At 47.2% G+C, this 27,448-nt stretch overlaps 1 protein-coding gene across 7 annotated transcripts in view; it reads right to left on the bottom strand.

The window, feature by feature from the left end:
- LOC112265838 (triple functional domain protein) overlaps positions 1-27,448 on the bottom strand; it is a 124,841-nt gene that overhangs the window by 30,360 nt on the left and 67,033 nt on the right. For all 7 annotated transcript variants that reach the window (XM_042295437.1, XM_042295434.1, XM_042295436.1 and 4 more), the window contains 18 exons: positions 23,146-23,320; positions 17,906-18,101; positions 15,549-15,715; positions 15,247-15,366; positions 14,724-14,915; positions 14,227-14,376; positions 14,015-14,129; positions 13,779-13,894; positions 7,354-7,476; positions 7,010-7,207; positions 6,438-6,553; positions 5,596-5,662; positions 5,236-5,345; positions 4,981-5,050; positions 3,767-3,856; positions 3,581-3,673; positions 3,144-3,255; positions 2,824-3,014 (listed from right to left, as the gene is read on the bottom strand). In XM_042295437.1, the coding sequence (XP_042151371.1) occupies positions 2,824-3,014; positions 3,144-3,255; positions 3,581-3,673; positions 3,767-3,856; positions 4,981-5,050; positions 5,236-5,345; positions 5,596-5,662; positions 6,438-6,553; positions 7,010-7,207; positions 7,354-7,476; positions 13,779-13,894; positions 14,015-14,129; positions 14,227-14,376; positions 14,724-14,915; positions 15,247-15,366; positions 15,549-15,715; positions 17,906-18,101; positions 23,146-23,320 (2,401 nt within the window). The remainder of the gene's footprint in view (positions 1-2,823; positions 3,015-3,143; positions 3,256-3,580; positions 3,674-3,766; positions 3,857-4,980; positions 5,051-5,235; positions 5,346-5,595; positions 5,663-6,437; positions 6,554-7,009; positions 7,208-7,353; positions 7,477-13,778; positions 13,895-14,014; positions 14,130-14,226; positions 14,377-14,723; positions 14,916-15,246; positions 15,367-15,548; positions 15,716-17,905; positions 18,102-23,145; positions 23,321-27,448) is intronic.

The following is a 27,448-nucleotide window of genomic DNA, read 5'->3' on the forward strand; positions in this document are numbered from 1 at the left end:
GAAAGAGAGAGAGAGAGAGAGAGACAGACAAAGGGAACGAGTAAAACAGAAAAGAGAGAGAGAGACAACTAAAGAGAAAGAAAGAGAGAGAGACACAACTAAAGAGAAAGAAAGAGAGAGAGAGAGAGACAACTAAAGAGAAAGAAAGAGAGAGAGAGAGACACAACTAAAGAGAAAGAAAGAGAGAGAGACACAACTAAAGAGAAAGAAAGACAGAGAGAGACACAACTAAAGAGAAAGAAAGAGAGAGAGAGACAACTAAAGAGAAAGAAAGACAGAGAGAGAGACACAACTAAAGAGAAAGAAAGAGAGAGAGACACAACTAAAGAGAAAGAAAGACAGAGAGAGAGACACAACTAAAGAGAAAGAAAGAGAGAGAGAGACACAACTAAAGAGAAAGAAAGACAGAGAGAGAGACACAACTAAAGAGAAAGAAAGACAGACAGAGAGACACAACTAAAGAGAAAGAAAGAGAGAGAGAGACACAACTAAAGATAAAGAAAGACAGAGAGAGAGACAACTAAAGAGAAAGAAAGAGAGAGAGAGACACAACTAAAGATAAAGAAAGACAGAGAGAGAGACACAACTAAAGAGAAAGAAGAGAGAGAGAGAGACACAACTAAAGAGAAAGAAAGAGAGAGAGAGACACAACTAAAGAGAAAGAAAGAGAGAGAGAGAGAGACAACTAAAGAGAAAGAAAGAGAGAGAGAGAGAGACAACTAAAGAGAAAGAAAGACAGAGAGAGAGACACAACTAAAGAGAAAGAAAGAGAGAGAGAGACAACTAAAGAGAAAGAAAGAGAGAGAGAGAGACAAACTAAAGAGAAAGAAAGAGAGAGAGAGAGACACAACTAAAGAGAAAGAAAGAGAGAGAGAGAGACACAACTAAAGAGAAAGAAAGAGAGAGAGAGAGACACAACTAAAGAGAAAGAGAGAGAGAGAGAGAGACACAACTAAAGAGAAAGAAAGAGAGAGAGAGAGACACAACTAAAGAGAAAGAAAGAGAGAGAGAGACACAACTAAAGAGAAAGAAAGAGAGAGAGAGAGACACAACTAAAGAGAAAGAAAGAGAGAGAGACACAACTAAAGAGAAAGAAAGACAGAGAGACAACACACAACTAAAGAGAAAGAAAGAGAGAGAGACACAACTAAAGAGAAAGAAAGACAGAGAGAGAGACAAACTAAAGAGAAAGAAAGAGAGAGAGACACAACTAAAGAGAAAGAAAGACAGAGAGAGAGACACAACTAAAGAGAAAGAAAGACAGAGAGAGAGAGACACAACTAAAGAGAAAGAAGAGAGAGAGAGAGACAAAGAGAAAGAAAGAGAGAGAGACAACTAAAGAGAAAGAAAGAGAGAGAGACAAACTAAAGAGAAAGAAAGACAGAGAGAGAGACACAACTAAAGAGAAAGAAAGAGAGAGAGACACAACTAAAGATAAAGAAAGACAGAGAGAGAGAGACAACTAAAGAGAAAGAAAGAGAGAGAGACACAACTAAAGAGAAAGAAAGACAGAGAGAGAGACACAACTAAAGAGAAAGAAAGACAGAGAGAGACACAACTAAAGAGAAAGAAAGAGAGAGAGAGAGACACAACTAAAGAGAAAGAAAGAGAGAGAGAGAGAGACACAACTAAAGAGAAAGAAAGAGAGAGAGAGAGACACAACTAAAGAGAAAGAAAGAGAGAGAGAGAGACACAACTAAAGAGAAAGAAAGACAGAGAGAGAGAGACACAACTAAAGAGAAAGAAAGACAGAGAGAGAGAGACACAACTAAAGAGAAAGAAAGACAGAGAGAGAGACACAACTAAAGAGAAAGAAAGACAGAGAGAGAGAGACACAACTAAAGAGAAAGAAAGAGAGAGAGAGAGACACAACTAAAGAGAAAGAAAGAGAGAGAGAGAGACACAACTAAAGAGAAAGAAAGAGAGAGAGAGAGAGACACAACTAAAGAGAAAGAAAGAGAGAGAGAGAGAGACAGACAAAGGGAACGAGTAAAACAGAAAAGAGAGAGAGAGACAGACAAAGGAACAAAAAACAGAAAAAGAGAAGAGAGAGAGAGACAACAAAGGGAACGAGTAAAACAGAAAAAGAGAGAGAGAGAGAGAGACAGACAAAGGAACGAGTAAAACAGAAAAGAGAGAGAGAGAGAGACAGACAAAGGAACGAGTAAAACAGAAAAGAGAGAGAGAGAGAGAGACAGACAAAGGGAACGAGTAAAACAGAAAAGAGAGAGAAAAGAGAGAGAGACAGACAAAGGGAACGAGTAAAACAGAAAAGAGAGAGAGAGAGAGAGACAGACAAAGGGAACGACTAAAACAGAAAAGAGAGAGAGAGAGAGAGACAGACAAAGGAACGACTAAAACAGAAAAGAGAGAGAGAGAGAGAGACAGACAAAGGGAACGAGTAAAACAGAAAAGAGAGAGAGAGAGACAGACAAAGGGAACGACTAAAACAGAAAAGAGAGAGAGAGAGAGAGACAGACAAAGGGAACGAGTAAAACAGAAAAGAGAGAGAGAGAGAGAGAGACAGACAAAGGGAACGAGTAAAACAGAAAAGAGAGAGAGAGAGAGAGACAGACAAAGGGAACGACTAAAACAGAAAAGAGAGAGAGAGAGAGAGAGACAGACAAAGGGAACGACTAAAACAGAAAAGAGAGAGAGAGAGAGAGACAGACAAAGGGAACGAGTAAAACAGAAAAGAGAGAGAGAGAGAGAGAGACAGACAAAGGGAACGAGTAAAACAGAAAAGAGAGAGAGAGAGAGAGACAGACAAAGGGAACGACTAAAACAGAAAAGAGAGAGAGAGAGAGAGAATGTTGTACTCACGTAAAGTCTGCTCTTGTACATGTACTTGCTCCGTCCGTTGGAGTCTTTGACCTCCTTGCTGAAGATGAGGGACATCTCGAAGAGGAAGAGGTGACGCTCGCGTCCCTTACGGATCAGAGTTTTAGGATCCCACACATGGAAGGACTCCTGCAGGATTAACTCTCCCTGAGACTCAATGTTCTCGTCGAAACCTACAGGAGAGGGGGAGTGAGGGAGGGGGGAGGAAGAGAGTGTTCAAGAAAGAGTTACTTCACCATGCGCATGTGCATAAGCATTGTTGACTTTGAACGTGTGTGCGTGCATGTGTTTGTGTCTCTCACCCTCCAGCATTGAGAGGTGCATGGCGTCGTTGGCTCTCTTGGGGACACTGAGCATGACCTCCAGTCCATCCTTGATCTCTCCTTTCCCCTCCTCACAGCATGTCAGCAGCTCCTACATATACCAGAGAGGTAACATCAACAAATACCCTTTGAAAGCAAATATGTCATATTTATTGTGAATGATAATATGCCCATTAGGTGGATTACCCATAACCTGGGATGTACTGGTGAACAAAAAGATGAGCTGAACGCCAGCCGAGATGGCATGTACCGAAAACACTGATGCTAACTAGTGTGATGGGTGCATAAAAGCTACTCACCAAATAAAAAGGTATGTCCCTACATTCCTGCTCATCACTATGTAAACATAAGCAAATATAAACAAACATTTGTAGAGGTTGTGTATGTGCTTTATAAAAGTGGGTTGCTATGGTTACCTTGAGCAGGAGCTGGTACTTGGTGATTCGCTGAACAGGCTTGATCAGGTAGGAGGAGATGGAGTTGGCCAATCGGTGTCTCTGCTGGATCTCCTGTACACGCCCACACAGAGAAACACATTGGGTGTGATTGGGTGCAGGGAGCTGTCACTCACATATGGGCCAATAGAAGGGCAGGGTACTCACATCAAAGTAGGGTCCAGCATGCTCTAAGATGAGCTGGGTGGAGTCTGGTTTGTTCTTACAGTAGTTGACGTACATCTGGAACTTATCAGCCTGGACACACAGATACACAACAAAGAGTTAAAACAAATGTTGCTACTCAAAAGTGCCTCGTTAAATAAAGGCTAAATAAATAAATACAATTTTAAAAAAGGCATGTGTTTCCTTTTTGACCAATCACATATAAGTAGAGATATTAAGTCTTTATACTTGTCCTAAGAAATCCTTATTTGTACCTGTCCTTACATGTCCTAAGAAATCATTATTTGTACATGTCCTAAGAAATAATTATTTGTACCTGTCCTAAGAAATCATTATTTCCACCTATCCTAAGAAATCATTATTTTTGTGCCTGTCCTAAGAAATCATTATTTGTACCTGTCCTAGGAAATCATTATTTGTGCCTGTCCTAAGAAATCATTATTTTTCACCTGTCCTAAGAAATCATTATTTGTACCTGTCCTAAGAAATCATTCTCTATCTTTTTCACAGATGTCACAGACGGAGGACCTAAGCCCTAGGACCATGCCTCAGGACTACCTGGCATGATGACTCCTTGTTGTCCCCAGTCCACCTGGCTGTGCTGCTGCTCCAGTTTCAACTGTTCTGCCTGCGGCTATGGAATCCTGACCTGTTCACCGGACGTGCTACCTGTCCCAGACCTATTATTTGACCATGCTGGTCATTTATGAACATTTGAACATCTTGGCCATGTTCTGTTATAATCTCCACCCGGCACAGCCAGAAGAGGACTGGCCACACCTCATAGTCTGGTTCCTCTCTAGGTTTCTTCCTAGGTTTTGGACTTTCAAGGGAGTTTTTCCTAGCCAACGTGCTTCAACACCTGCATTGTTTGCTGTTTGGGCTTTTGGGCTGGGTTTCTGTACAGCACTTTGAGATATCAGCTGATGTAAGAAGGGCTATATAAATGCATTTGATTTTTTTATTTGATTTGATGTCAAGTTACTTTTATTTTTTCCTTAAAACTTTTTTTCCTTAAAACTTGCTAAAGCATTTTTGGTTAAGGGCTTGTAAGTAAGCATTGTAATGTCTACACCTGTTGTATTCGGCACATGTGACAAATACAATTTGATTTGGATCACAAACGTACATTCGGCCATTTTATGAACCAACTCACTTGTCTTGAGAAAGACAAGAACAGATACACACTCACTCACCCAGGTGACAAAGCAGTGGCCCACATCTTCTGGTAGCTGTTCATACTTCTCCAGCTCTTTGAGAAAGATACTGTTGAAAAAGGAGAGAAGAGGAGAGGGAGGAAGAGAGAGAGAGCGAGAGGATGTGAGCGAACACCATAAAAGCAGAGAATAACTCCTGTTAGTATACAAAGCTTCAGCACTGGAAATGAACCTGATAGTGGATATAGCTTGTTGTGGATGTACAGGGAAAATGGCTCAGGGAGCGGGACTTACTTGTGATGGAACTCATAGAGGTCCACCATGTTCCCGAAGATGATGTGTTCCTTGTTGACGATGCCAGGAGGGATCTCCTCTACCCCACTTGTCATCTCCCACAGGTACGTCTGGAGGGAGGAGGATGGAGAGGGGGGGTTAGATCACACACACGGAGGGGCCAGATATATCCGATCCATTGAGTCACAGCTGCTGCATTTAACGGCAACCCTACATGTTATATGTGCATGTGTTGTGTTATTGGTCAGATGTTTGTCCACGTGTGTTGTGTTAAAATTTCACAAGGTGGCGCCAGACAGTGGCAGCAGAATCCCACTATAGGTAAGGGGGTAGACAAAGAGAGAGAGTAGGTTTACTTACGTCCGTACACTCCCTCAGGTCTCTCACATAGGTCTTCTCTGTCTGGATCAGCTCAGCCATGATGAACCTACATACACACAAGCGTGCACACACATACACGTGCACAAACACAGACACGCGCACACACAGACACGTGCACAAACACAGACACGCACACACACAGACACGTGCGCAAACACAGACACGCGCACACACAAACACGCGTGCACACACAGACACGTGCACAAACACAGACACGCGCACACACAGACACGTGCACAAACACGCACACACACAGACACGTGCGCAAACACAGACACGCGCACACACAAACACGCGTGCACACACAGACACGTGCACAAACACAGACACACGCACACACAGACATGTGCGCACACACAGACATGTGCGCAAACACAGACACGCGCACACACAGACATGTGCGCACACACAGACATGCGCGCAAACACAGACACGCGCACACACAAATATGCGCGCACACACAGACACGTGCGCAAACACAGACACGCGCACACACAGACACGTGCGCAAACACAGACACATGCACACACAGACACGCGCGCACACACAGACACACGGTTAGCCTCTTTTGCTGATTCATATCATTATCAATAGAATATTTTTAGTCCCTCTGCTCTGTTCATTTACACGGATGAATTGTGTCAAAGTCGTATCTAGTTGTGGCTATTTAGTGTGTGTGTCCTGTAGTAGTACTGCTACAGCAGTTGTAGTTATGACATGATGAGTGGGGATGACTGGTTGATTGGCTTTTGGGCTTGCTTGATTATGAGTGTCACTGATCTAAATCGGTGTCAGGAAGTTAAGAGGAAGTGATGACGTACTCCTTCCTGCGAGCGGACTTGCGTTTCTCCTCGTTGAGTTCGTGAGCCGCGTCTCTCAGCTTGACCTCTGACCCCTGAGGTGTGGCCGGAATTATGTCCAACTGGAGATCCTTACTCTGACAGAGAGAGAGGGAGAGAGGGATGGAGGGAGAAGTTTGGAGAGACATGGGGAGAGATGATTTACAAAAAATGTAAATCCCAAAAAGTATCCAAAAAGTACTTATAAAGAGCGTAGTTATTTTATTATTATTAGGGAAGGGACCAATGTTTCTGCTTAAAGCCATCTTCAGTGTGTAGAGATCATTCTTCATAATGGTTTCCAGCAACCATTATATAGACACCTCACCTCACCCCACCCCACCTCACCCCACCTCATTTCACCCCACCTCACCTCACCCCACCTCACCTCACCCCACCTCATTTCACCCCACCTCACCCCAACCCACCTCACCCCACCCACCTCACCCACCGTCCCAACCAACCCCCACCCACCACCCCCCAACCAACCCCCACCCACCATCCCAACCAACCCCCACCCACCATTCCAACCCCCCTACACCCCCTTGACTCACAGCCTTGGAGTTAGAGTCAGATGAGATGCCCAGTGCCTTCTCCAGACTGGTCCGGTACTTGTCCATACGCAGGGAGAAGTCTCTGTAGCGTTTGTCCACCGCTGTCACCCACTTCTTTATCTCCACAGCGTGACTATGGCCCTTATCACAGAAGCCATCCGCTAGCTGGATCAGCAGCTTCACACGCTCTTTGGTTTGCTGGAGGGAGAGGGGGGAGGGATGGGGAGGAGGAGAGAGGGGAGAGAGATAGGGTTTGATTTAAAATGTGTAATGTTTGGTCTAAAAAATGTTATGACGTGAATATGTGTGTGTGTGTGTGCACGCGCGCGCGTGTTCTTTTCTACCCTGGCTGTGATGTGGAAGTCTTCGTGCTCCTTCAGCAGCTCCTGTGTGTGGTGGATACTGGAGCCGGTGGAGGTGTGTGTTGACAGGTAGAACTCTCCGGTGTCATGGATCCATTCCAGAGCCTGAAGACACACACACAGACCATTGAGGTGGACATTAAGGAAAAGAGAGAGACAGAGATTACAGATGAGAGGACGGAAACAGAGAATGGAATAGAGCTTTGAGTAAGAAAGACAAAGAGAGCTAGAGAGAGTTGGAGAGAGATAAAGAGAGATGGAGAGAGCTAAAGAGAGATGTAGAGAATTAAAGAGAGATGGAGAGAGATGTAGAGAGCTAAAGAGAGCTGGAGAGAGATGTAGAGGGCTAAAGAGAGATGGAGAGAGCTAAAGAGAGATGGGGCGAGATGGAGAGAGCTAAAGAGAGCTAAAGAGAGATGGAGAGAGAGCTAAAGAGATGAGAGCTAAAGAGAGCTAAAGAGAGATGGAGAGAGAGAGATGGAGAAGCTAAAGCTGGAAAGAAAGAAATGGAGAGCTAAAGAGCTGGAAAGAGAGCTGGAGAGAGCTACAGAGAGATGGAGAGAGCTAAAGAGAGATGGAGGAGAGCTAAAGAGAGCTGGAGAGAGATGGAGAAAGCTAAAGAGAGCTGGAGAGAGCTAAAGAGAGAGCTAAAAGAGAGATGGAAAGATGAGATGGAGAGAGCTAAAGAGAGATGGAGAGAGAGAGAGATGGAGAGATCTAAAGAGAGGAGAGAAAGAGAGGTGGAGAGAGCTAAAGAGAGGTTGAGAGAGCTGAGAGTTAAATAGAAATGGAGAGAGCTAAAGAGAGATGGAGAGAGCTAAAGAGAAATGGAGAGATGGAGAGAGCTAAAGAGAGCTAAAGAGAGATGGAGAGAGCTAAAGAGAGATGGAGAGAGCTAAAGAGAGCTGGAGAGAGATGGAGAAAGAGCTGAGAAGCTAAAGAGAGCTGAGAGCTGGAGAGAGATGGAGAAAGCTGAGAGTTGGAGAGAGAGAGCTAAAGAGAGCTGGAGAGCTGAAGAGAGCAAAAGAGAGATGGAGAGAGCTGAGAAATGAGAGAGCTAAAGAGAAATCAAATCAAATTTTATTTGTCACATACACATGGTTAGCAGATGTTAATGCGAGAGTAGCGAAATGCTTGTGCTTCTAGTTCCGACAATGCAGTAATAACCAACAAGTAATCTAACTAACAATTCTAAAAAAAAAATCTACTGTCTTATACACAGTGTAAGGGGATAAAGAATATGTACATAAAGATATATGAATGAGTGATGGTACAGAGCAGCATAGGCAAGATACAGTAGATGGTATCGAGTACAGTATATACATATGAGATGAGTATGTAAACAAAGTGGCATAGTTAAAGTGGCTAGTGATACATATATATACATAAGGATGCAGTAGATGATATAGAGTACAGTATATACGTATACATATGAGATGAATAATGTAGGGTATGTAAACATTATATTAGGTAGCATTGTTTAAAGTGGCTAGTGATATATTTTACATAATTTCCCATCAATTCCCATTATTAAAGTGGCTGGAGTTGAGTCAGTGTGTTGGCAGCAGCCACTCAATGTTAGTGGTGGCTGTTTAACAGTCTGATGGCCTTGAGATAGAAGCTGTTTTTCAGTCTCTCGGTCCCAGCTTTGATGCACCTGTACTGACCTCGCCTTCTGGATGATAGCGGGGTGAACAGGCAGTGGCTCGGGTGGTTGTTGTCCTTGATGATCTTTATGGCCTTCCTGTAACATCGGGTGGTGTAGGTGTCCTGGAGGGCAGGTAGTTTGCCCCCGGTGATGCGTTGTGCAGACCTCACTACCCTCTGGAGAGCCTTACGGTTGTGGGCAGAGCAGTTGCCGTACCAGGCGGTGATACAGCCCGCCAGGATGCTCTCGATTGTGCACCTGTAGAAGTTTGTGAGTGCTTCTGGTGACAAGCCGAATTTCTTCAGCCTCCTGAGGTTGAAGAGGCGCTGCTGCGCCTTCTTCACGATGCTGTCTGTGTGAGTGGACCAATTCAGTTTGTCTGTGATGTGTATGCCGAGGAACTTAAAACTTTACTACCCTCTCCACTACTGTTCCATCGGTGTGGATAGGGGGGTGTTTGTGACGTTGAGTGTGAGGTTATTTTCCTGACACCACACTCCGAGGGCCCTCACCTCCTCCCTGTAGGCCGTCTCGTCGTTGTTGGTAATCAAGCCTACCACTGTTGTGTCGTCCGCAAACTTGATGATTGAGTTGGAGGCGTGCGTGGCCACGCAGTCGTGGGTGAACAGGGAGTACAGGAGAGGGCTCAGAACGCACCCTTGTGGGGCCCCAGTGTTGAGGATCAGCGGGGTGGAGATGTTGTTGCCTACCCTCACCACCTGGGGGCGGCCCGTCAGGAAGTCCAGTACCCAGTTGCACAGGGCGGGGTCGAGACCCAGGGTCTCGAGCTTGATGACGAGCTTGGCGGGTACTATGGTGTTGAATGCCGAGCTGTAGTCGATGAACAGCATTCTCACATAGGTATTCCTCTTGTCCAGATGGGCTAGGGCAGTGTGCAGTGTGGTTGAGATCGCATCGTCTGTGGACCTATTTGGGCGGTAAGCAAATTGGAGTGGGTCTAGGGTGTCAGGTAGGGTGGAGGTGATATGGTCCTTGACTAGTCTCTCAAAGCACTTCATGATGACGGAAGTGAGTGCTACGGGGCGGTAGTCGTTTAGCTCAGTTACCTTAGCTTTCTTGGCAACAGGAACAATGGTGGCCCTCTTGAAGCATGTGGGAACAGCAGACTGGTATAGGGATTGATTGAATATGTCCGTGAACACACCGGCCAGCTGGTCTGCGCATGCTCTGAGGGCGCGGCTGGGGATGCCGTCTGGGCCTGCAGCCTTGCGAGGGTTAACACGTTTAAATGTTTTTCTCACCTCGGCTGCAGTGAAGGAGAGTCCGCATGTTTTCGTTGCAGGCCGTGTCAGTGGCACTCTATTGTCCTCAAAGTGAGCAAAAAAGTTATTTAGTCTGCCAGGGAGCAAGACATCCTGGTCCGTGACTGGGTTGGTTTTCTTCTTGTAGTCCGTGATTGACTGTAGACCCTGCCACATACCTCTTGTGTCTGAGCCGTTGAATTTAGATTCTACTTTGTCTCTATACTGACGCTAGCTTGTTTGATAGCCTTGCGGAGGGAATAGCTGCACTGTTTGTATTCGGTCATGTTACCAGTCACCTTGCCCTGATTAAAAGCAGTGGTTCGCGCTTTCAGTTTCACGCGAATGCTGCCATCAATCCACGGTTTCTGGTTAGGGAATGTTTTAATCGTTGCTATGGGAATGACATCTTCAACGCACGTTCTAATGAACTCGCACACCGAATCAGCGTATTCGTCAATGTTGTTATCTGACGCAATACGAAACATATCCCAGTCCACGTGATGGAAGCAGTCTTGGAGTGTGGAATCAGCTTGGTCGGACCAGCGTTGGACAGACGTCAGCGCGGGAGCTTCTTGTTTTAGTTTCTGTCTGTAGGCAGGGATCAGCAAAATGGAGTCGTGGTCAGCTTTTCCGAAAGGAGGGCGGGGCAGGGCCTTATATGCGTCGCGGAAGTTAGAGTAACAATGATCCAAGGTTTTTTCAGCCCTGGTTGCGCAATCGATATGCTGATACAATTTAGGGAGTCTTGTTTTAGCCTTGTTAAAATCCCCAGCTACAATGAATGCAGCCTCAGGATGTATGGATTCCAGTTTGCAAAGAGTCAAATAAAGTTTGTTCAGAGCCATCGATGTGTCTGCTTGGGGGGGAATATATACGGCTGTGATTATAATCAAAGAGAATTCTCTTGGTAGATAATGCGGTCGACATTTGATTGTGAGGAATTCTAAATCAGGTGAACAGAAGGATTTTACTTCCTGCATGTTTCTGTGATCACACCACGTCTCGTTAGCCATAAGGCATACGCCCCCGCCCCTCTTCTTACCAGAAAGATGTTTGTTTCTGTCGGCGCGATGCGTGGAGAAACCCGCTGGCTGCACCGCCTCCGATAGCGTCTCTCCAGTGAGCCATGTTTCCGTGAAGCAAAGAACGTTACAGTCTCTGATGTCCCTCTGGAATGCTACCCTTGCTCGGATTTCATCAACCTTGTTGTCAAGAGACTGGACATTGGCGAGAAGAATGCTAGGGAGTGGTGCACGATGTGCCCGTCTCCGGAGTCTGACCAGAAGACCGCCTCGTTTCCCTCTTTTACGGAGTCGTTTTTTTGGGTCGCCGGGTGGGATCCATTCCGTTGTCCTGGTTGAAAGGCAGAACACAGGATCTGCTTCGTGAAAATCATATTCTTGGTCGTACTGATGGTGAGTTGACGCTGCTCTTATGTTCAGTAGTTCTTCTCGACTGTATGTAATGAAACCTAAGATGACCTGGGGTACCAATGTAAGAAATAACACGTAAAAAAACAAAAAACTGCATAGTTTCCTAGGAACGCGAAGCGAGGCGGCCATCTCTGTCGGCGCCGGAAGTAGTTGTGAGCTAAAGAGAGATGGAGAGAGATGGAGAAAGCTAGAGAGAGATGGAGAGAGATGGAGAGAGCTAGAGAGATGGAGAGAGATAAAGAGAGATGGAGAGAGCTAAAGAGAGATGGAGAGAGATGGAGAGAGCTAGAGAGATGGAGAGAGATAAAGAGAGATGGAGAGAGCTAGAGAGAGATGGAGAGAGCTAGAGAGATGTAGAGAGCTAAAGAGGGATGGAGAGAGATGGAGAGAGCTAAAGAGAGATGGAGAGAGCTAAAGAGAGATGGAGAGAGATAAAGAGAGATGGAGAGAGCTAAAGAGAGATGGAGAGAGATAAAGAGAGATGGAGAGAGCTAAAGAGAGATGGAGAGAGCTAAAGAGAAGATGGAGAGAGATGGAGAGAGCTAAAGAGAGATGGAGAGAGATAAAGAGAGATGGAGAGAGCTAAAGAGAGATGGAGAGAGATAAAGAGAGATGGAGAGAGCTAAAGAGAGATGTAGAGAGCTAAAGATGGAGATGGAGAGAGATGGAGAGAGCTAAAGAGAGATGGAGAGAGCTAAAGAGAGATGGAGAGAGCTAAAGAGAGATGGAGAGAGCTAAAGAGAGATGGAGAGAGCTAAAGAGAGATGGAGAGAGATAAAGAGAGATGGAGAGAGCTAAAGAGAGATGGAGAGAGATAAAGAGAGATGGAGAGAGCTAAAGAGAGATGGAGAGAGCTAAAGAGAGATGGAGAGAGATAAAGAGAGATGGAGAGAGCTAAAGAGAGATGGAGAGAGATGGAGAGAGCTAGAGAGATGGAGAGAGATAAAGAGAGATGGAGAGAGCTAAAGAGAGATGGAGAGAGATAAAGAGAGATGGAGAGAGCTAAAGAGAGATGTAGAGAGCTAAAGAGAGATGGAGAGAGATGGAGAGAGATGGAGAGAGATGAAGAGAGCTAAAGAGAGATGGAGAGAGCTAAAGAGAGATGGAGAGAGCTAAAGAGAGATGGAGAGAGCTAAAGAGAGATGGAGAGAGCTAAAGAGAGATGGAGAGAGCTAGAGAGAGATGGAGAGAGCTAAAGAGAGATGGAGAGAGCTAAAGAGAGATGGAGAGAGCTAAAGAGAGATGGAGAGAGAGCTAGAGAGAGATGGAGAGAGCTAAAGAGAGATGGAGAGAGATGGAGAGAGCTAAAGAGAGCTGGAGAGAGCTAAAGAGAGATGGAGAGAGCTAAAGAGAGATGGAGAGAGCTAAAGAGAGATGGAGAGAGCTAAAGAGAGATGGAGAGAGCTAAAGAGAGATGGAGAGAGCTAAAGAGAGATGGAGAGAGATGTAGAGAGCTAAAGAGAGATGGAGAGAGATGTAGAGAGCTAAAGAGAGATGGAGAGAGCTAAAGAGAGATGGAGAGAGCTAAAGAGAGATGGAGAGAGATAAAGAGAGATGGAGAGAGCTAAAGAGAGATGGAGAGAGATAAAGAGAGATGGAGAGAGCTAAAGAGAGATGGAGAGAGATGGAGAGAGCTAGAGAGATGGAGAGAGATAAAGAGAGATGGAGAGAGCTAAAGAGAGATGGAGAGAGCTAAAGAGAGATGGAGAGAGCTAAAGAGAGATGGAGAGAGAGAGGAGAGAGCTGGAGAGAGAGAGAGATGGAGAGAGCTAGAGAGAGATGGAGATGGAAAGAGATGGAGAGAGCTAAAGAGAGATGGAGAGAGCTGGAGAGAGCTAGAGAGAGCAGGAGAGAGCTAGAGAGAGATGGAGAGATGGAGAGAGCTAAAGAGAGATGGAGAGAGCTAGAGAGAGATGGAGAGAGATAGAGAGATGGAGAGAGCTAGAGAGAGATGGAGAGAGCTAGAGAGAGATGGAGAGAGATGAAGAGAGATGGAGAGAGATCAGGAGAGCTAGAGAGAGATGGAGAGAGCTAGAGAGAGTGTGTAAATTGTGTGTGTACCTGCTTGGCGCTGCGTTCGAACACCACGTATTGCTGGCACTGGTCTAACCGTCTTTTCCTCATGGTCCAGAAATGGAGAACACGGTTCTCTCTCTGTAACAACTCATTCAGGATGTCTGACCGCAACACAAACAGAGATTACACTAGATTAGATAGATTGATGTTTTGTGGTTGCTTTAGGAATAGGTAAAAGGTAGAATAACCACACAGTGTGTGTGTATGTGTGTGATACTCACTCTTGACCTGTTGTTCCGGTGCTTTGACATGGCTGAGCATCCCAGGCATGTTAACACTGTTCCTGTGCATGTACTTCAGGAACACATCAGCATTGCGTCTGGCCAGGGTACATGCCTAGAGAAGCACACACAGTTAGAGACATGGGTCATTGCTGTATACGTGTGTGTGTGTGTGTGTGTGTGTGTGTGTGTGTGTGTGTGTGTGTTCTTACCTTGAGGAAGGCCTCTTTCTGTTCCAGGTGTTTGCTGATCATGGGGGTGACATGATCTGACTCACAGTTAGGACCCAGTTTGTCAGCCCCCCCACACCAGTCCTCTTCCCTCTTATACTCCTGCTCCAGGCTCTCCAACACACTGCACACCTACAGATCACAACACAGGATTAAAACTACAGCTCCCATAACACACCACAGCTCCCATGACATTCCAGGAGGCTTTCCAGCACACCTACAGGACACAGCACAGGCTCCGCCAGTCTCCTTAACTGAAGCTAATCTACTAACGTAACTAGCTAGTTAGCTCTACTAGAGCTAAATGAACTGGATACCAAGAGCAATAGCGCCCCCTACCTGTTTGGAGGTCTTGTAGATGGCTACAGAAGTATTTATCTAACGATGTTATTAGGGAATTACAACACCTATTAGAGTACTATCTCCCTACCTGTCATTACATAATAACCCATAACTATAACAGCCACAGCACCCCCTACCTGTTCGGAGGTCTTGTAGAAGGCTACAGAGGCGTTGACCAGCTTCAGCCTGTCCTCCATCTTCAACATGAGCTGCTGCCAGTGAGACGCTACGTTCTCAGCACAGTCTCTGATCAGGTCCATGTCATAGTGGTTGGCCTGCAGTAACGCCTCAGCCTTCTGCTGCACCTGCAGAGCACTCTGGTGGGTTTTCTACGAGGAGGAGAGCAGAGAGGGATGAGGAGAGACACAGAATATCGTAGCTCTGTGTTGCACCTTATAGTAGAGTTTTATTCTAGAATATCAGATATGTTTAAAGAAATGAGCGAGGGAAAAGGTAAACAGGAGGGGGGAAAGCCAGAGAAAGTGGGAGAGATTAAGTGAAATCTGAGCTTGTGAGATCAGGCTGGTTAAACAAGGCTAAAGGGATATAGAGCTACTATAGAGAGAAAGAAACATAAAGAGAGAATATATGTATATGTACTTATTATTGTGTATAAAATGGATGTGTGTTGGTGTTTGCATCACGGAGTGATGAGCTCACCTCAATGGCATGCTGGAACTGTTCGTGTTCTCTCTGTAGCTGTTCTGCTTCCTGTAGAGAACTGGCTGTGATCAGACCAGCATTCAGCATAGACTCCCCATTACGGATCCATCCTAGGACCTGCACAGACCAGGAACCAGGTTAGAAGTTATCATGAGAGCATTTTATTATGGTTTCCACTGGTACTTGGTTGGTATTTACTATGGTATTATTTCTACTGGTATTTAATAGGAAATTATGTGGTATCAATTGATGGTTTTGGTGTCATCTGTGTGTGTGTGTGTGTGTGTGTGTGTGTATACCTGTTTGACTTCGGCCTGCAGGTGTCGTAACTGTACACACTGCTCCAGGTGTCTCCTGTGTTGTTCGCCTGCGACGTCCAACTCCTGCTGCTTCTCATGAAGGAACTCCAGCAGGTCCTGAACACGAGTAGCCATGTCCACATCCCTGTCACACAGCAACTCTACACCTGGAGGGAGAGGACAGGGAGAGGACAGGGAGAGATGGGAAAAGTGAAGCGAGGGAGAGGACAGGGAGAGGACATGGAGAGGACATGGAGAGGACATGGAGAGGACAGGGAGAGGACAGGGAGAGGACATGGAGAGGACATGGAGAGGACAGGGAGAGATGGGAAAAGAGAAGAGAGGGAGAGGACAGGGAGAGGACAGGGAGAGATGGGAAAACAAGAGAATGGGAAAAGAGAGGGAGAAGACAGGGAGAGGACAGGGAGAGGACAGGGAGAGGACATGCATGGAGAGGACAGGGAGAGGACAGGGAGAGATGGGAAAAGAGAAGAGAGGGAGAGGACAGGGAGAGGACAGAGAGAGGACAGAGAGAGGACAGGGAGAGATGGGAAAAGAGAAGAGAGGGAGAGGACAAGGAGAGGACAGGGAGAGGACATGGAGAGGACAGGGAGAGGACAGAGAGAGGACAGGGAGAGATGAGAAAAGAGAAGAGAGGGAGAGGACAGGGAGAGGACAGGGAGAGGACATGGAGAGGACAGGGAGAGGACAGGGAGAGGACAGGGAGAGGACAGGGAGAGATGGGAAAAGAGAAGAGAGGGAGAGGACAGGGAGAGGACAGGGAGAGATGGGAAAAGAGAAGAGACGGAGAGGACAGGGAGATGACAGGGAGAGGACATGGAGAGGACAGGGAGAGGACAGGGAGAGGACAGGGAGAGGAGATGGGAAAAGAGAAGAGAGGGAGAGGACAGGCAGAGGACATGGAGAGGACATGGAGAGGACAGGGAGAGATGGGAAAAGAGAAGAGAGGGAGAGGACAGGGAGAGGACAGGGAGAGGACAGGGAGAGGACAAGGAGAGATGGGAAAAGAGAAGAGGGGAGAAGACAGGGAGAGGACAGGGAGAGGACAGGGAGAGGACATGGGAGAGGACAGGGAGAGGACAGGGAGAGATGGGAAAAGAGAAGAGAGGGAGAGGACAGGAGAGGACAGAGAGAGGACAGAGAGAGGACAGGGAGAGATGGGAAAAGAGAAGAGAGGGAGAGGACAGGGAGAGGACATGGAGAGGACATGGAGAGGACAGGGAGAGGACAGAGAGAGATGGGAAAAGAGAAGAGAGAGAGAGGACAGGGAGAGGACAGGGAGAGGACAGGGAGAGGACAGGGAGAGATGGGAAAAGAGAAGAGAGGGAGAGGACAGGGAGAGGACAGGGAGAGATGGGAAAAGAGAAGAGAGGGAGAGGACAGGGAGATGACAGGGAGAGGACATGGAGAGGACAGGGAGAGGACAGGGAGAGAACAGGGAGAGATGGGAAAAGAGAAGAGAGGGAGAGGACAGGGAGAGGACAGGGAGAGGACAGGAAGAGGACAGGGAGAGGGACAGGGAGAGGACAGGGAGAGGACAGGTAGAGGACAGAGAGAGGACAGGGAGAGATGGGAAAGAGAAGAGAGGACAGGGAGAGGACAGGGAGAGGACAGGGAGAAATGGGAAAAGACAAGACAGGGAGAGGACAGGGAGAGGACAGGGAGAGGACAGGGAGGGACAGGGAGAGATGGGAAAAGAGAAGACAGGGAGAGGACAGGGAGAGGACAGGGAGAGGACAGAGAGAGGACAGAGAGAGGACAGGGAGAGAGGGAAAGAGAGAGGAGAGGGAGAGATGGGAAAGGAGAGGACAGGGAGAGGACAGGGAGAGGACAGGGAGAGGACAGGGAGAGGATAGGGAGAGATGGGAAAAGAGAAGATAGGGAGAGGATAGGGAGAGATGGGAAAAGAGAAGAGAGGGAGAGGACAGGGAGAGATGGGAAAAGAGAAGAGAGGGAGAGGACAGGGAGGGGACAGGGAGAGGATAGGGAGAGGATAGGGAGAGATGGGAAAAGAGAAGATAGGGAGAGGACAAGGAGAGATGGGAAAAGAGAAGAGAGGGAGAGGACAGGGAGAGGATAGGGAGAGATGGGAAAAGAGAATAGAGGGAGAGGACAGGGAGAGGACAGGGAGAGATGGGAAAAGAGAAGAGAGGGAGAGGACAGGGAGAGATGGGAAAAGAGAAGAGAGGGAGAGAAAGGCAAGGAGAGAGAGCAAGTCATTCCACTCCTCCTACAAAACGGGCTATCACAGTAGCTCATTTTCTGTGTGTGTGTGTGTGTGTCTGCATATCTGACAATGTAAGCTCTGTTGTGCACATGTGTGTACTGCTACTCACCAGAGGCCTGTACTTCGTTGACGTACTGCAACAGTTCCTGTCCCTGGTGGATGACATCAAAGGTCAGGTTGTTCATGGTCAGGGCCTTGTCAGCGTGGTGCTGGAGTCTCTGTTCTGCCAAGGTTAGGTCCTCTGTATCAAACTCACTCATCTGAACACTCAACTCCTCGTTCCATGACTCCAGGTCTGAGATGATCTAGGGGGAGGGAGAGAGATAGGTGAGATATATAGACTCCAGGTCTGAGATGATCTGGGGGGAGGGAGAGAGATAGGTGAGATATATAGACTCCAGGTCTGAGATGATCTAGGGGAGGGAGAGAGAGATAGGTGAGATATATAGACTCCAGGTCTGAGATGATCTGCGGGAGAGAGAGAGAGAAAGAGAGAGAGAGAGAGGTGAAATATATAGACTCCAGGTCTGAGATTATCTGGGGGGAGAAAGAGAGAGAGATAGGTGAGATATATAGACTTCAGGTCTGAGATGATCTAGGGGAGGGAAAGAGATAGGTGAGATATATAGACTCCAGGTCTGAGATCTGAGATTATCTGGGGGAGAAAGGGAGAGAGATAGGTGAGATATATAGACTCCAGGTCTGAGATGATCTAGGGGAGAGAGAGATAGGTGAGATATATAGACTCCCGGTCTGAGATTATCTGGGGGAGAAAGGGAGAGAGATAGGTGAGATATATAGACTCCAGGTCTGAGATGATCTGGGGGAGGGAGAGAGATAGGTGAGATATATAGACTCCAGGTCTGAGATGATCTAGGGGAGGGAGAGAGATAGGTGAGATATAGACTCCAGGTCTGAGATCTGAGATTATCTGGGGGAGAAAGGGAGAGAGATAGGTGAGATATATAGACTCCAGGTCTGAGATGATCTGGGGGAGGGAGAGAGATGGTGAGATATATAGACTCCAGGTCTGAGATGATCTAGGGGGAGGGAGAGAGATAGGTGAGATATATAGACTCCAGGTCTGAGATGATCTGGGGGAGGGAGAGAGATAGGTGAGATATATAGACTCCAGGTCTGAGATGATCTGGGGGGAGGGAGAGAGATAGGTGAGATATATAGACTCCAGGTCTGAGATGATCTAGGGGGAGGGGAGAGAGATAGGTGAGATATATAGACTCCAGGTCTGAGATGATCTGGGGGAGGGAGAGAGATAGGTGAGATATATAGACTCCAGGTCTGAGATGATCTGGGGGGAGGGGAGAGGTGAGATATATAGACTCCAGGTCTGAGATGATCTAGGGGGAGGGAGAGAGAGATAGGTGAGATATATAGACTTCAGGTCTGAGATGATCTGAGAAAAACCGAGACAGAGACAAAGACAGAGACAGAGACAAAGACCGAGACAGAGACAGAGACAAAGACCGAGACAGAGACAGAGACAAAGACTGAGACAGAGACAAAGACCGAGACAGAGACAAAGACCGAGACAGAGACAAAGACTGAGACAGAGACAAAGACCGAGACAGAGACAGACAAAGACCGAGACAGAGACAGAGACAAAGACTGAGACAGAGACAAAGACCGAGACAGAGACAGAGACAGAGACAAAGACCGAGACAGAGACAGAGACAAAGACTGAGACAGAGACAAAGACCGAGACAGAGACAGAGACAAAGACCGAGACAGAGACAGAGACAAAGACCGAGACAGAGACAGAGACAAAGACTGAGACAGAGACAAAGACTGAGACAGAGACAAAGACCGAGACAGAGACAGAGACAAAGACCGAGACAGAGACAGAGACAAAGACTGAGACAGAGACAAAGACCGAGACAGAGACAGAGACAAAGACCGAGACAGAGACAGAGACAAAGACTGAGACAAAGACCGAGACAGAGACAGAGACAAAGACCGAGACAGAGACAGAGACAAAGACTGAGACAGAGACAAAGACCGAGACAGAGACAAAGACTGAGACAGAGACAAAGACCGAGACTGAGACAGAGACAAAGACCGAGACAGAGACAGAGACAAAGACCGAGACAGAGACAAAGACCGAGACAGAGACAGAGACAAAGACTGAGACAGAGACAAAGACCGAGACAGAGACAGAGACAAAGACCGAGACAGAGACAGAGACAGAGACAAAGACTGAGACAGAGACAAAGACCGAGACAGAGACAGAGACAAAGACTGAGACAGAGACAAAGACTGAGACAGAGACAAAGACCGAGACAGAGACAGAGACAAAGACCGAGACAGAGACAGAGACAAAGACTGAGACAGAGACAAAGACCGAGACAGAGACAGAGACAAAGACCGAGACAGAGACAAAGACTGAGACAAAGACCGAGACAGAGACAGAGACAAAGACCGAGACAGAGACAGAGACAAAGACTGAGACAGAGACAAAGACCGAGACAGAGACAGAGACAAAGACTGAGACAGAGACAAAGACCGAGACTGAGACAGAGACAAAGACCGAGACAGAGACAGAGACAAAGACCGAGACAGAGACAAAGACCGAGACAGAGACAGAGACAAAGACTGAGACAGAGACAAAGACCGAGACAGAGACAGAGACAAAGACCGAGACAGAGACAGAGACAAAGACCGAGACAGAGACAGAGACAAAGACCGAGACAGAGACAGAGACAAAGACCGAGACAGAGACAGAGACCGAGACAGAGACCGAGACAAAGACAGAGACAGAGACCGAGACAAAGACAGAGACAGAGACCGAGACAAAGACAGAGACAGAGACCGAGACAAAGACAGAGACAGAGACCGAGACAGAGACCGAGACAGAGACAGAGACAAAGACCGAGACAGAGACAAAGACCGAGACAGAGACAGAGACTGGTGGGATACACACAAGTACACACATAAGGAAAAACTTGCACACACACGAGGTGAGGAGACACACACACACATAAGGTGAGATACACACACGAGGTGAGGAGACACACACACACATAAGGTGACGATACACACACGAGGTGAGGAGACACACACACACATAAGGTGACGATACACACACGAGGTGAGGAGACACACACACACATAAGGTGACGATACACACACGAGGTGAGGAGACACACACACACATAAGGTGACGATACACACACGAGGTGAGGAGACACACACACACATAAGGTGACGATACACACACGAGGTGAGGAGACACACACACACATAAGGTGACGATACACACACGGGTGAGGAGACACACACACACATAAGGTGACGATACACACACGAGGTGAGGAGACACACACACACATAAGGTGACGATACACACACGAGGTGAGGAGACACACACACACATAAGGTGACGATACACACACGAGGTGAGGAGACACACACACACATAAGGTGACGATACACACACGAGGTGAGGAGACACACACACACATAAGGTGACGATACACACACGAGGTGAGGAGACACACACACACATAAGGTGACGTGAGGTGAGGAGACACACACACACATAAGGTGACGATACACACACGAGGTGAGGAGACACACACACACATAAGGTGACGATACACACACGAGGTGAGGAGACACACACACATAAGGTGACGATACACACACGAGGTGAGGAGACACACACACACATAAGGTGACGATACACACACGAGGTGAGGAGACACACACACACATAAGGTGACGATACACACACGAGGTGAGGAGACACACACACACATAAGGTGACGATACACACACGTGGTGAGGAGACACACACACACATAAGGTGACGATACACACACGAGGTGAGGAGACACACACACACATAAGGTGAAGATACACACACGAGGTGAGGAGACACACACACACATAAGGTGACGATACACACACGAGGTGAGGAGACACACACACACATAAGGTGACGATACACACACGTGGTGAGGAGACACACACACACATAAGGTGACGACACACACGTGGTGAGGAGACACACACACACATAGGTGACTACACACACGTGGTGAGGAGACACACACACACATAAGGTGACGATACACACACGTGGTGAGGAGACACACACACACATAAGGTGACGATACACACACGTGGTGAGGAGACACACACACACATAAGGTGACGATACACACACGTGGTGAGGAGACACACACACACATAAGGTGACGATACACACACGTGGTGAGGAGACACACACACACATAAGGTGACGATACACACACGTGGTGAGGAGACACACACACACATAAGGTGACGATACACACACGAGGTGAGGAGACACACACACACATAAGGTGACGATACACACACGAGGTGAGGAGACACACACACACATAAGGTGACGATACACACACGAGGTGAGGAGACACACACACACATAAGGTGACGATACACACACGTGGTGAGGAGACACACACACACATAAGGTGACGATACACACACGAGGTGAGGAGACACACACACACATAAGGTGACGATACACACACGAGGTGAGGAGACACACACACATAAGGTGAAGATACACACACGAGGTGAGGAGACACACACACACATAAGGTGACGATACACACACGAGGTGAGGAGACACACACACACATAAGGTGACGATACACACACGTGGTGAGGAGACACACACACACATAAGGTGACGATACACACACGAGGTGAGGAGACACACACACACATAAGGTGACGATACACACACGAGGTGAGGAGACACACACACACATAAGGTGAAGATACACACACGAGGTGAGGAGACACACACACACATAAGGTGAAGATACACACACGAGGTGAGGAGACACACACACACATAAGGTGAAGATACACACACGAGGTGAGGAGACACACACACATAAGGTGAAGATACACACACGAGGTGAGGAGACACACACACACATAAGGTGAAGATACACACACGAGGTGAGGAGACACACACACACATAAGGTGACGATACACACACGAGGTGAGGAGACACACACACATAAGGTGAAGATACACACACGAGGTGAGGAGACACACACACACATAAGGTGAAGATACACACACGAGGTGAGGAGACACACACACACATAAGGTGACGATACACACACGAGGTGAGGAGACACACACACATAAGGTGAAGATACACACACGAGGTGAGGAGACACACACACACATAAGGTGAAGATACACACACGTGTATGACATTTATCAGGTCATCTGAAGACTACATTTAACCACTGCCCTAAAGAAGAGACAAGGGTACTTCACAGGAACCACCTCTGCCACACACGCCCTTTCCACACACTCACGTCGATGGCGTCCCTCTCGAAGATGCGTAGCTGCAGGAAGAGTTCTAGTTTGATCTTCCTCTCCTGAAACAGCTCCTCCATCTGAGCCTGGGCCTCGTCCAGCTGCTGTAGAACACTCTCTATGTGGTTTATAGAGCTGTTGTGGGGAGTCTTGTTACTGGAGATAGCAGAGTCCCTACGACACGAGAGAACACACACACACACACACACACACACTGAAGAAAATACAAAGTTGGACGTACACACACACCTTATTCGGTGCAGCGGTAATTTCACTGGCACTGCTTCAATCATTGTATAATCACACACACACGCGCACATGCACACACACACACACATACACACACACACCTCTAATCTCTCACACACACAGTGTTGTAGCAGAGTCCTGGGGGATGTTACACAATAAGCCACACTGTTATGAAACCAGCATTATGTAACAATACTCAGAGGACAGAATACACCAGGGATGGAGACATAGAGAGAGAGATTGCTTCAGTGTGTGTGTGTGTGTGTGTGTGTGTGTGTAGGAGGGCAGGTCTCACCCCACACACTTGATGAAAATACAACCAGAATCCTGGTCAGAGCAGTCAAATACATGCAGCTCTTCTAACTGTCAACCTCCTACTCCTTCTCATCTCTTCCTCATCTCTCATCTCTCAATTCCCTCTCTCTCTCCTCTGCCAGTTCACTATGGGAGGATGCTGTTCTCTCTCCCTCCTCTGCCAGTTCACTATGGGAGGATGCTGTTCTCTCTCCCTCCTCTGCCAGTTCACTATGGGAGGATGCTGTTCTCTCTCCTTCCTCTGCCAGTTCACTATGGGAGGATGCTGTTCTCTCTCCCTCCTCTGCCAGTTCACTATGGGAGGATGCTGTTCTTTCTCTCTCTCCTCTGCCAGTTCACTATGGGAGGATGCTGTTCTCTCTCTCTCCTCTGCCAGTTCACTATGGGAGGATGCTGTTCTCTCTCTCTCCTCTGCCAGTTCACTATGGGAGGATGCTGTTCTTTCTCTCTCTCCTCTGCCAGTTCACTATGGGAGGATGCTGTTCTCTCTCTCTCTCTCTCTGCTGCCAGTTCACTATGGGAGGATGCTGTTCTCTCTCTCTCTCTCTCTGCCAGTTCACTATGGGAGGATGCTGTTCTCAGTTCACTATGGGAGGATGCTGTTCTTTCTCTCTCTCCTCTGCCAGTTCACTATGGGAGGCTGTTGGTTCTCTCTCTCTCCTCTGCCAGTTCACTATGGGAGGCTGTTCTCTCTCTCTCCTCTGCCAGTTCACTATGGGAGGATGCTGTTCTTTCTCTCTCTCCTCTGCCAGTTCACTATGGGAGGATGCTGCTGCTGCCAGTTCACTATGGGAGGATGCTGTTCTCTCTCTCTCTCTCTCCGCTGCCAGTTCACTATGGGAGGATGCTGTTCTCTCTGTCTCCTCTGCCAGTTCACTATGGGAGGATGCTGTTCTTTCTCTCTCTCCTCTGCCAGTTCACTATGGGAGGATGCTGTTCTCTCTCCCTCCTCTGCCAGTTCACTATGGGAGGATGCTGTTCTCTCGCTCTCTCTCTGTCAGATCACTATGGGAGGATGCTCTCTCCCTCCTCTGCCAGTTCACTATGTGAGGCTGTTGGTTCTCTCTCTCCCCTCCTCTGCCAGTTCACTATGGGAGGCTGTTGGTTCTCTCTCTCTCTCCTCTGCCAGTTCACTATGGGAGGCTGTTGTCTGGTCACTATGGGAGGATGCTGTTCTCTCTCTCTCTCTCTCTCCTCTGCCAGTTCACTATGGGAGGCTGTTGGTTCTCTCTCTCTCTTCTCTGCCAGTTCACTATGGGAGGTTGTTGGTTCTCTCTCTCTCTCTCTCTCTCTGCCAGTTCACTATGGGAGGCTGTTGGTTCTCTCTCTCTCTCTCTCCTCTGCCAGTTCACTATGGGAGGCTGTTGGTTGCCAGTTCACTATGGGAGGCTGTTGGTTCTCTCTCTCTCTTCTCTGCCAGTTCACTATGGGAGGCTGTTGGTTCTCTCTCTCTCTTCTCTGCCAGTTCACTATGGGAGGTTGTTGGTTCTCTCTCTCTCTCTCCCTCTGCCAGTTCACTATGGGAGGCTGTTGGTTCTCTCTCTCTCTCTCTCTCTCTCTGCCAGTTCACTATGGGAGGCTGTTGGTTTTCTCTCTCTCTCCTCTGCCAGTTCACTATGGGAGGCTGTTGGTTTTCTCTCTCTCTCCTCTGCCAGTTCACTATGGGAGGCTGTTGGTTCTCTCTCTCCTCTGCCAGTTCACTATGGGAGGCTGTTGGTTCTCTCTCTCCCTCCTCTGCCAGTTCACTGTGGGAGGCTGTTGGTTCTCTCTCTCTCTCCTCTGCCAGTTCACTATGGGAGGCTGTTGGTTCTCAATTCAATTCAATTCAAGGGCTTTATTGGCATGGGAAACATGTGTTAACATTGCCAAAGCAAGTGAGGTAGATAATAAATAAAGTGAATATATAAAGTGAAATAAACAAAAAAAAATGAACAGTAAACATCACACATACAGAAGTTTCAAAACAATAAAGACATTACAAATGTCATATTATATATATATATATATATATATATACAGTGTTTTAACAATGTACAAATGGTAAAGGACACAAGATAAAATAAATAGGCATAGATATGGGTTGTATTTACAATGGTGTGTGTTCTTCACTGGTTGCCCTTTTCTTGTGGCAACAGGTCACAAATCTTGCTGCTTTGATGGCACACTGTGGAATTTCACCCAGTAGATATGGGAGTTTTTCAAAATTTGATTTGTTTTCGAATTCTTTGTGGATCTGTGTAATCTGAGGGAAATATGTCTCTCTAATATGGTCATACATTGGGCAGGAGGTTAGGAAGTGCAGCTCAGTTTCCACCTCATTTTGTGGGCAGTGAGAACATAGCCTATCTTCTCTTGAGAGCCTTGTCTGCCTACGACGGCCTTTCTCAATAGGAAGGCTATGCTCACTGAGTCTGTACATAGTCAAAGCTTTCTTTAATTTTGGGTCAGTCACAGTGGTTAGGTATTCTGCCACTGTGTACTATCTGTGTAGGGCCAAATAGCATTCTAGTTTGCTCTGTTTTTTTGTTAATTCTTTCCAATGTGTCAAGTAATTATCTTTTTGTTTTCTCAGGATTTGGTTGGGTCTAATTGTGCTGCTGTCCTGGGGCTCTGTAGGGTGTGTTTGTGTTTGTGAACAGAGCCCCAGGACCAGCTTGCTTAGGGGACTCTTCTCCAGGTTCATCTCTCTGTAGGTGATGGCTTTGTTATGGAAGGTTTGGGAATCGCTTCCTTTTAGGTGGTTATAGAATTTAACGGCTCTTTTCTGGATTTTGATAATTAGTGGGTATCAGCCTAATTCTGCTCTGCGTGCATTATTTGGTGTTCTACGTTGTACACGGAGGATATTTTTGCAGAATTCTGCATGCAGAGTCTCAATTTGGTGTTTGTCCCATTTTGTGAAGTCTTGGTTGGTGAGTGGACTCCAGACCTCACAACCATAAAGGGCAATGGGCTCTATGACTGATTCAAGTATTTTTAGCCAAATCCTAATTGGTATGTTGAAATTTATGTTCCTTTTGATGGCATAGAATGCCCTTCTTGCCTTGTCTCTCAGATCGTTCACAGCTTCGTGGAACTTACTTGTGGCGCTGATGTTTAGGCCAAGGTATGTATAGTTTTTTGTGTGCTCTAGGGCAACAGTGTCTAGATGGAATTTGTATTTGTGGTCCTGGTGACTGGACCTTTTTTGGAACACCATTATTTTGGTCTTACTGAGATTTACTGTCAGGGCCCAGGGCCCAGTTCTCTCTCTCTCTCCTCTGCCAGTTCACTATGGGAGGCTGTTGGTTCTCTCTCTCTCTCCTCTGCCAGTTCACTATGGGAGGCTGTTGGTTCTCTCTCTCTCTGGGAGGCTGTTGGTTCTCTCTCTCTCTTCACTATGGGAGGCTGTTGGTTCTCTCTCTCTCTCCTACCAGTTCTGCCAGTTCACTATGGGAGGCTGTTGGTTCTCTCTCTCTCTCTCTACCAGTTCACTATGGGAGGCTGTTGGTTCTCTCTCTCTCCTCTGGGGAGGCTGTTGATTTTCTCTCTCTCTCCTCTGCCAGTTCACTATGGGAGGCTGTTGGTTCTCTCTCTCTCCTCTGCCAGTTCACTATGGGAGGCTGTTGATTCTCTCTCTCTCTCCTCTGCCAGTTCACTATGGGAGGCTGTTGATTCTCTCTCTCTCCCTCTGCCAGTTCACTATGGGAGGCTGTTGATTTTCTCTCTCTCTCCTCTGCCAGTTCACTATGGGAGGCT

This window comes from Oncorhynchus tshawytscha, linkage group LG13 (genome assembly GCF_018296145.1).
Source record: "Oncorhynchus tshawytscha isolate Ot180627B linkage group LG13, Otsh_v2.0, whole genome shotgun sequence".
Taxonomy (NCBI): domain Eukaryota; kingdom Metazoa; phylum Chordata; class Actinopteri; order Salmoniformes; family Salmonidae; genus Oncorhynchus; species Oncorhynchus tshawytscha.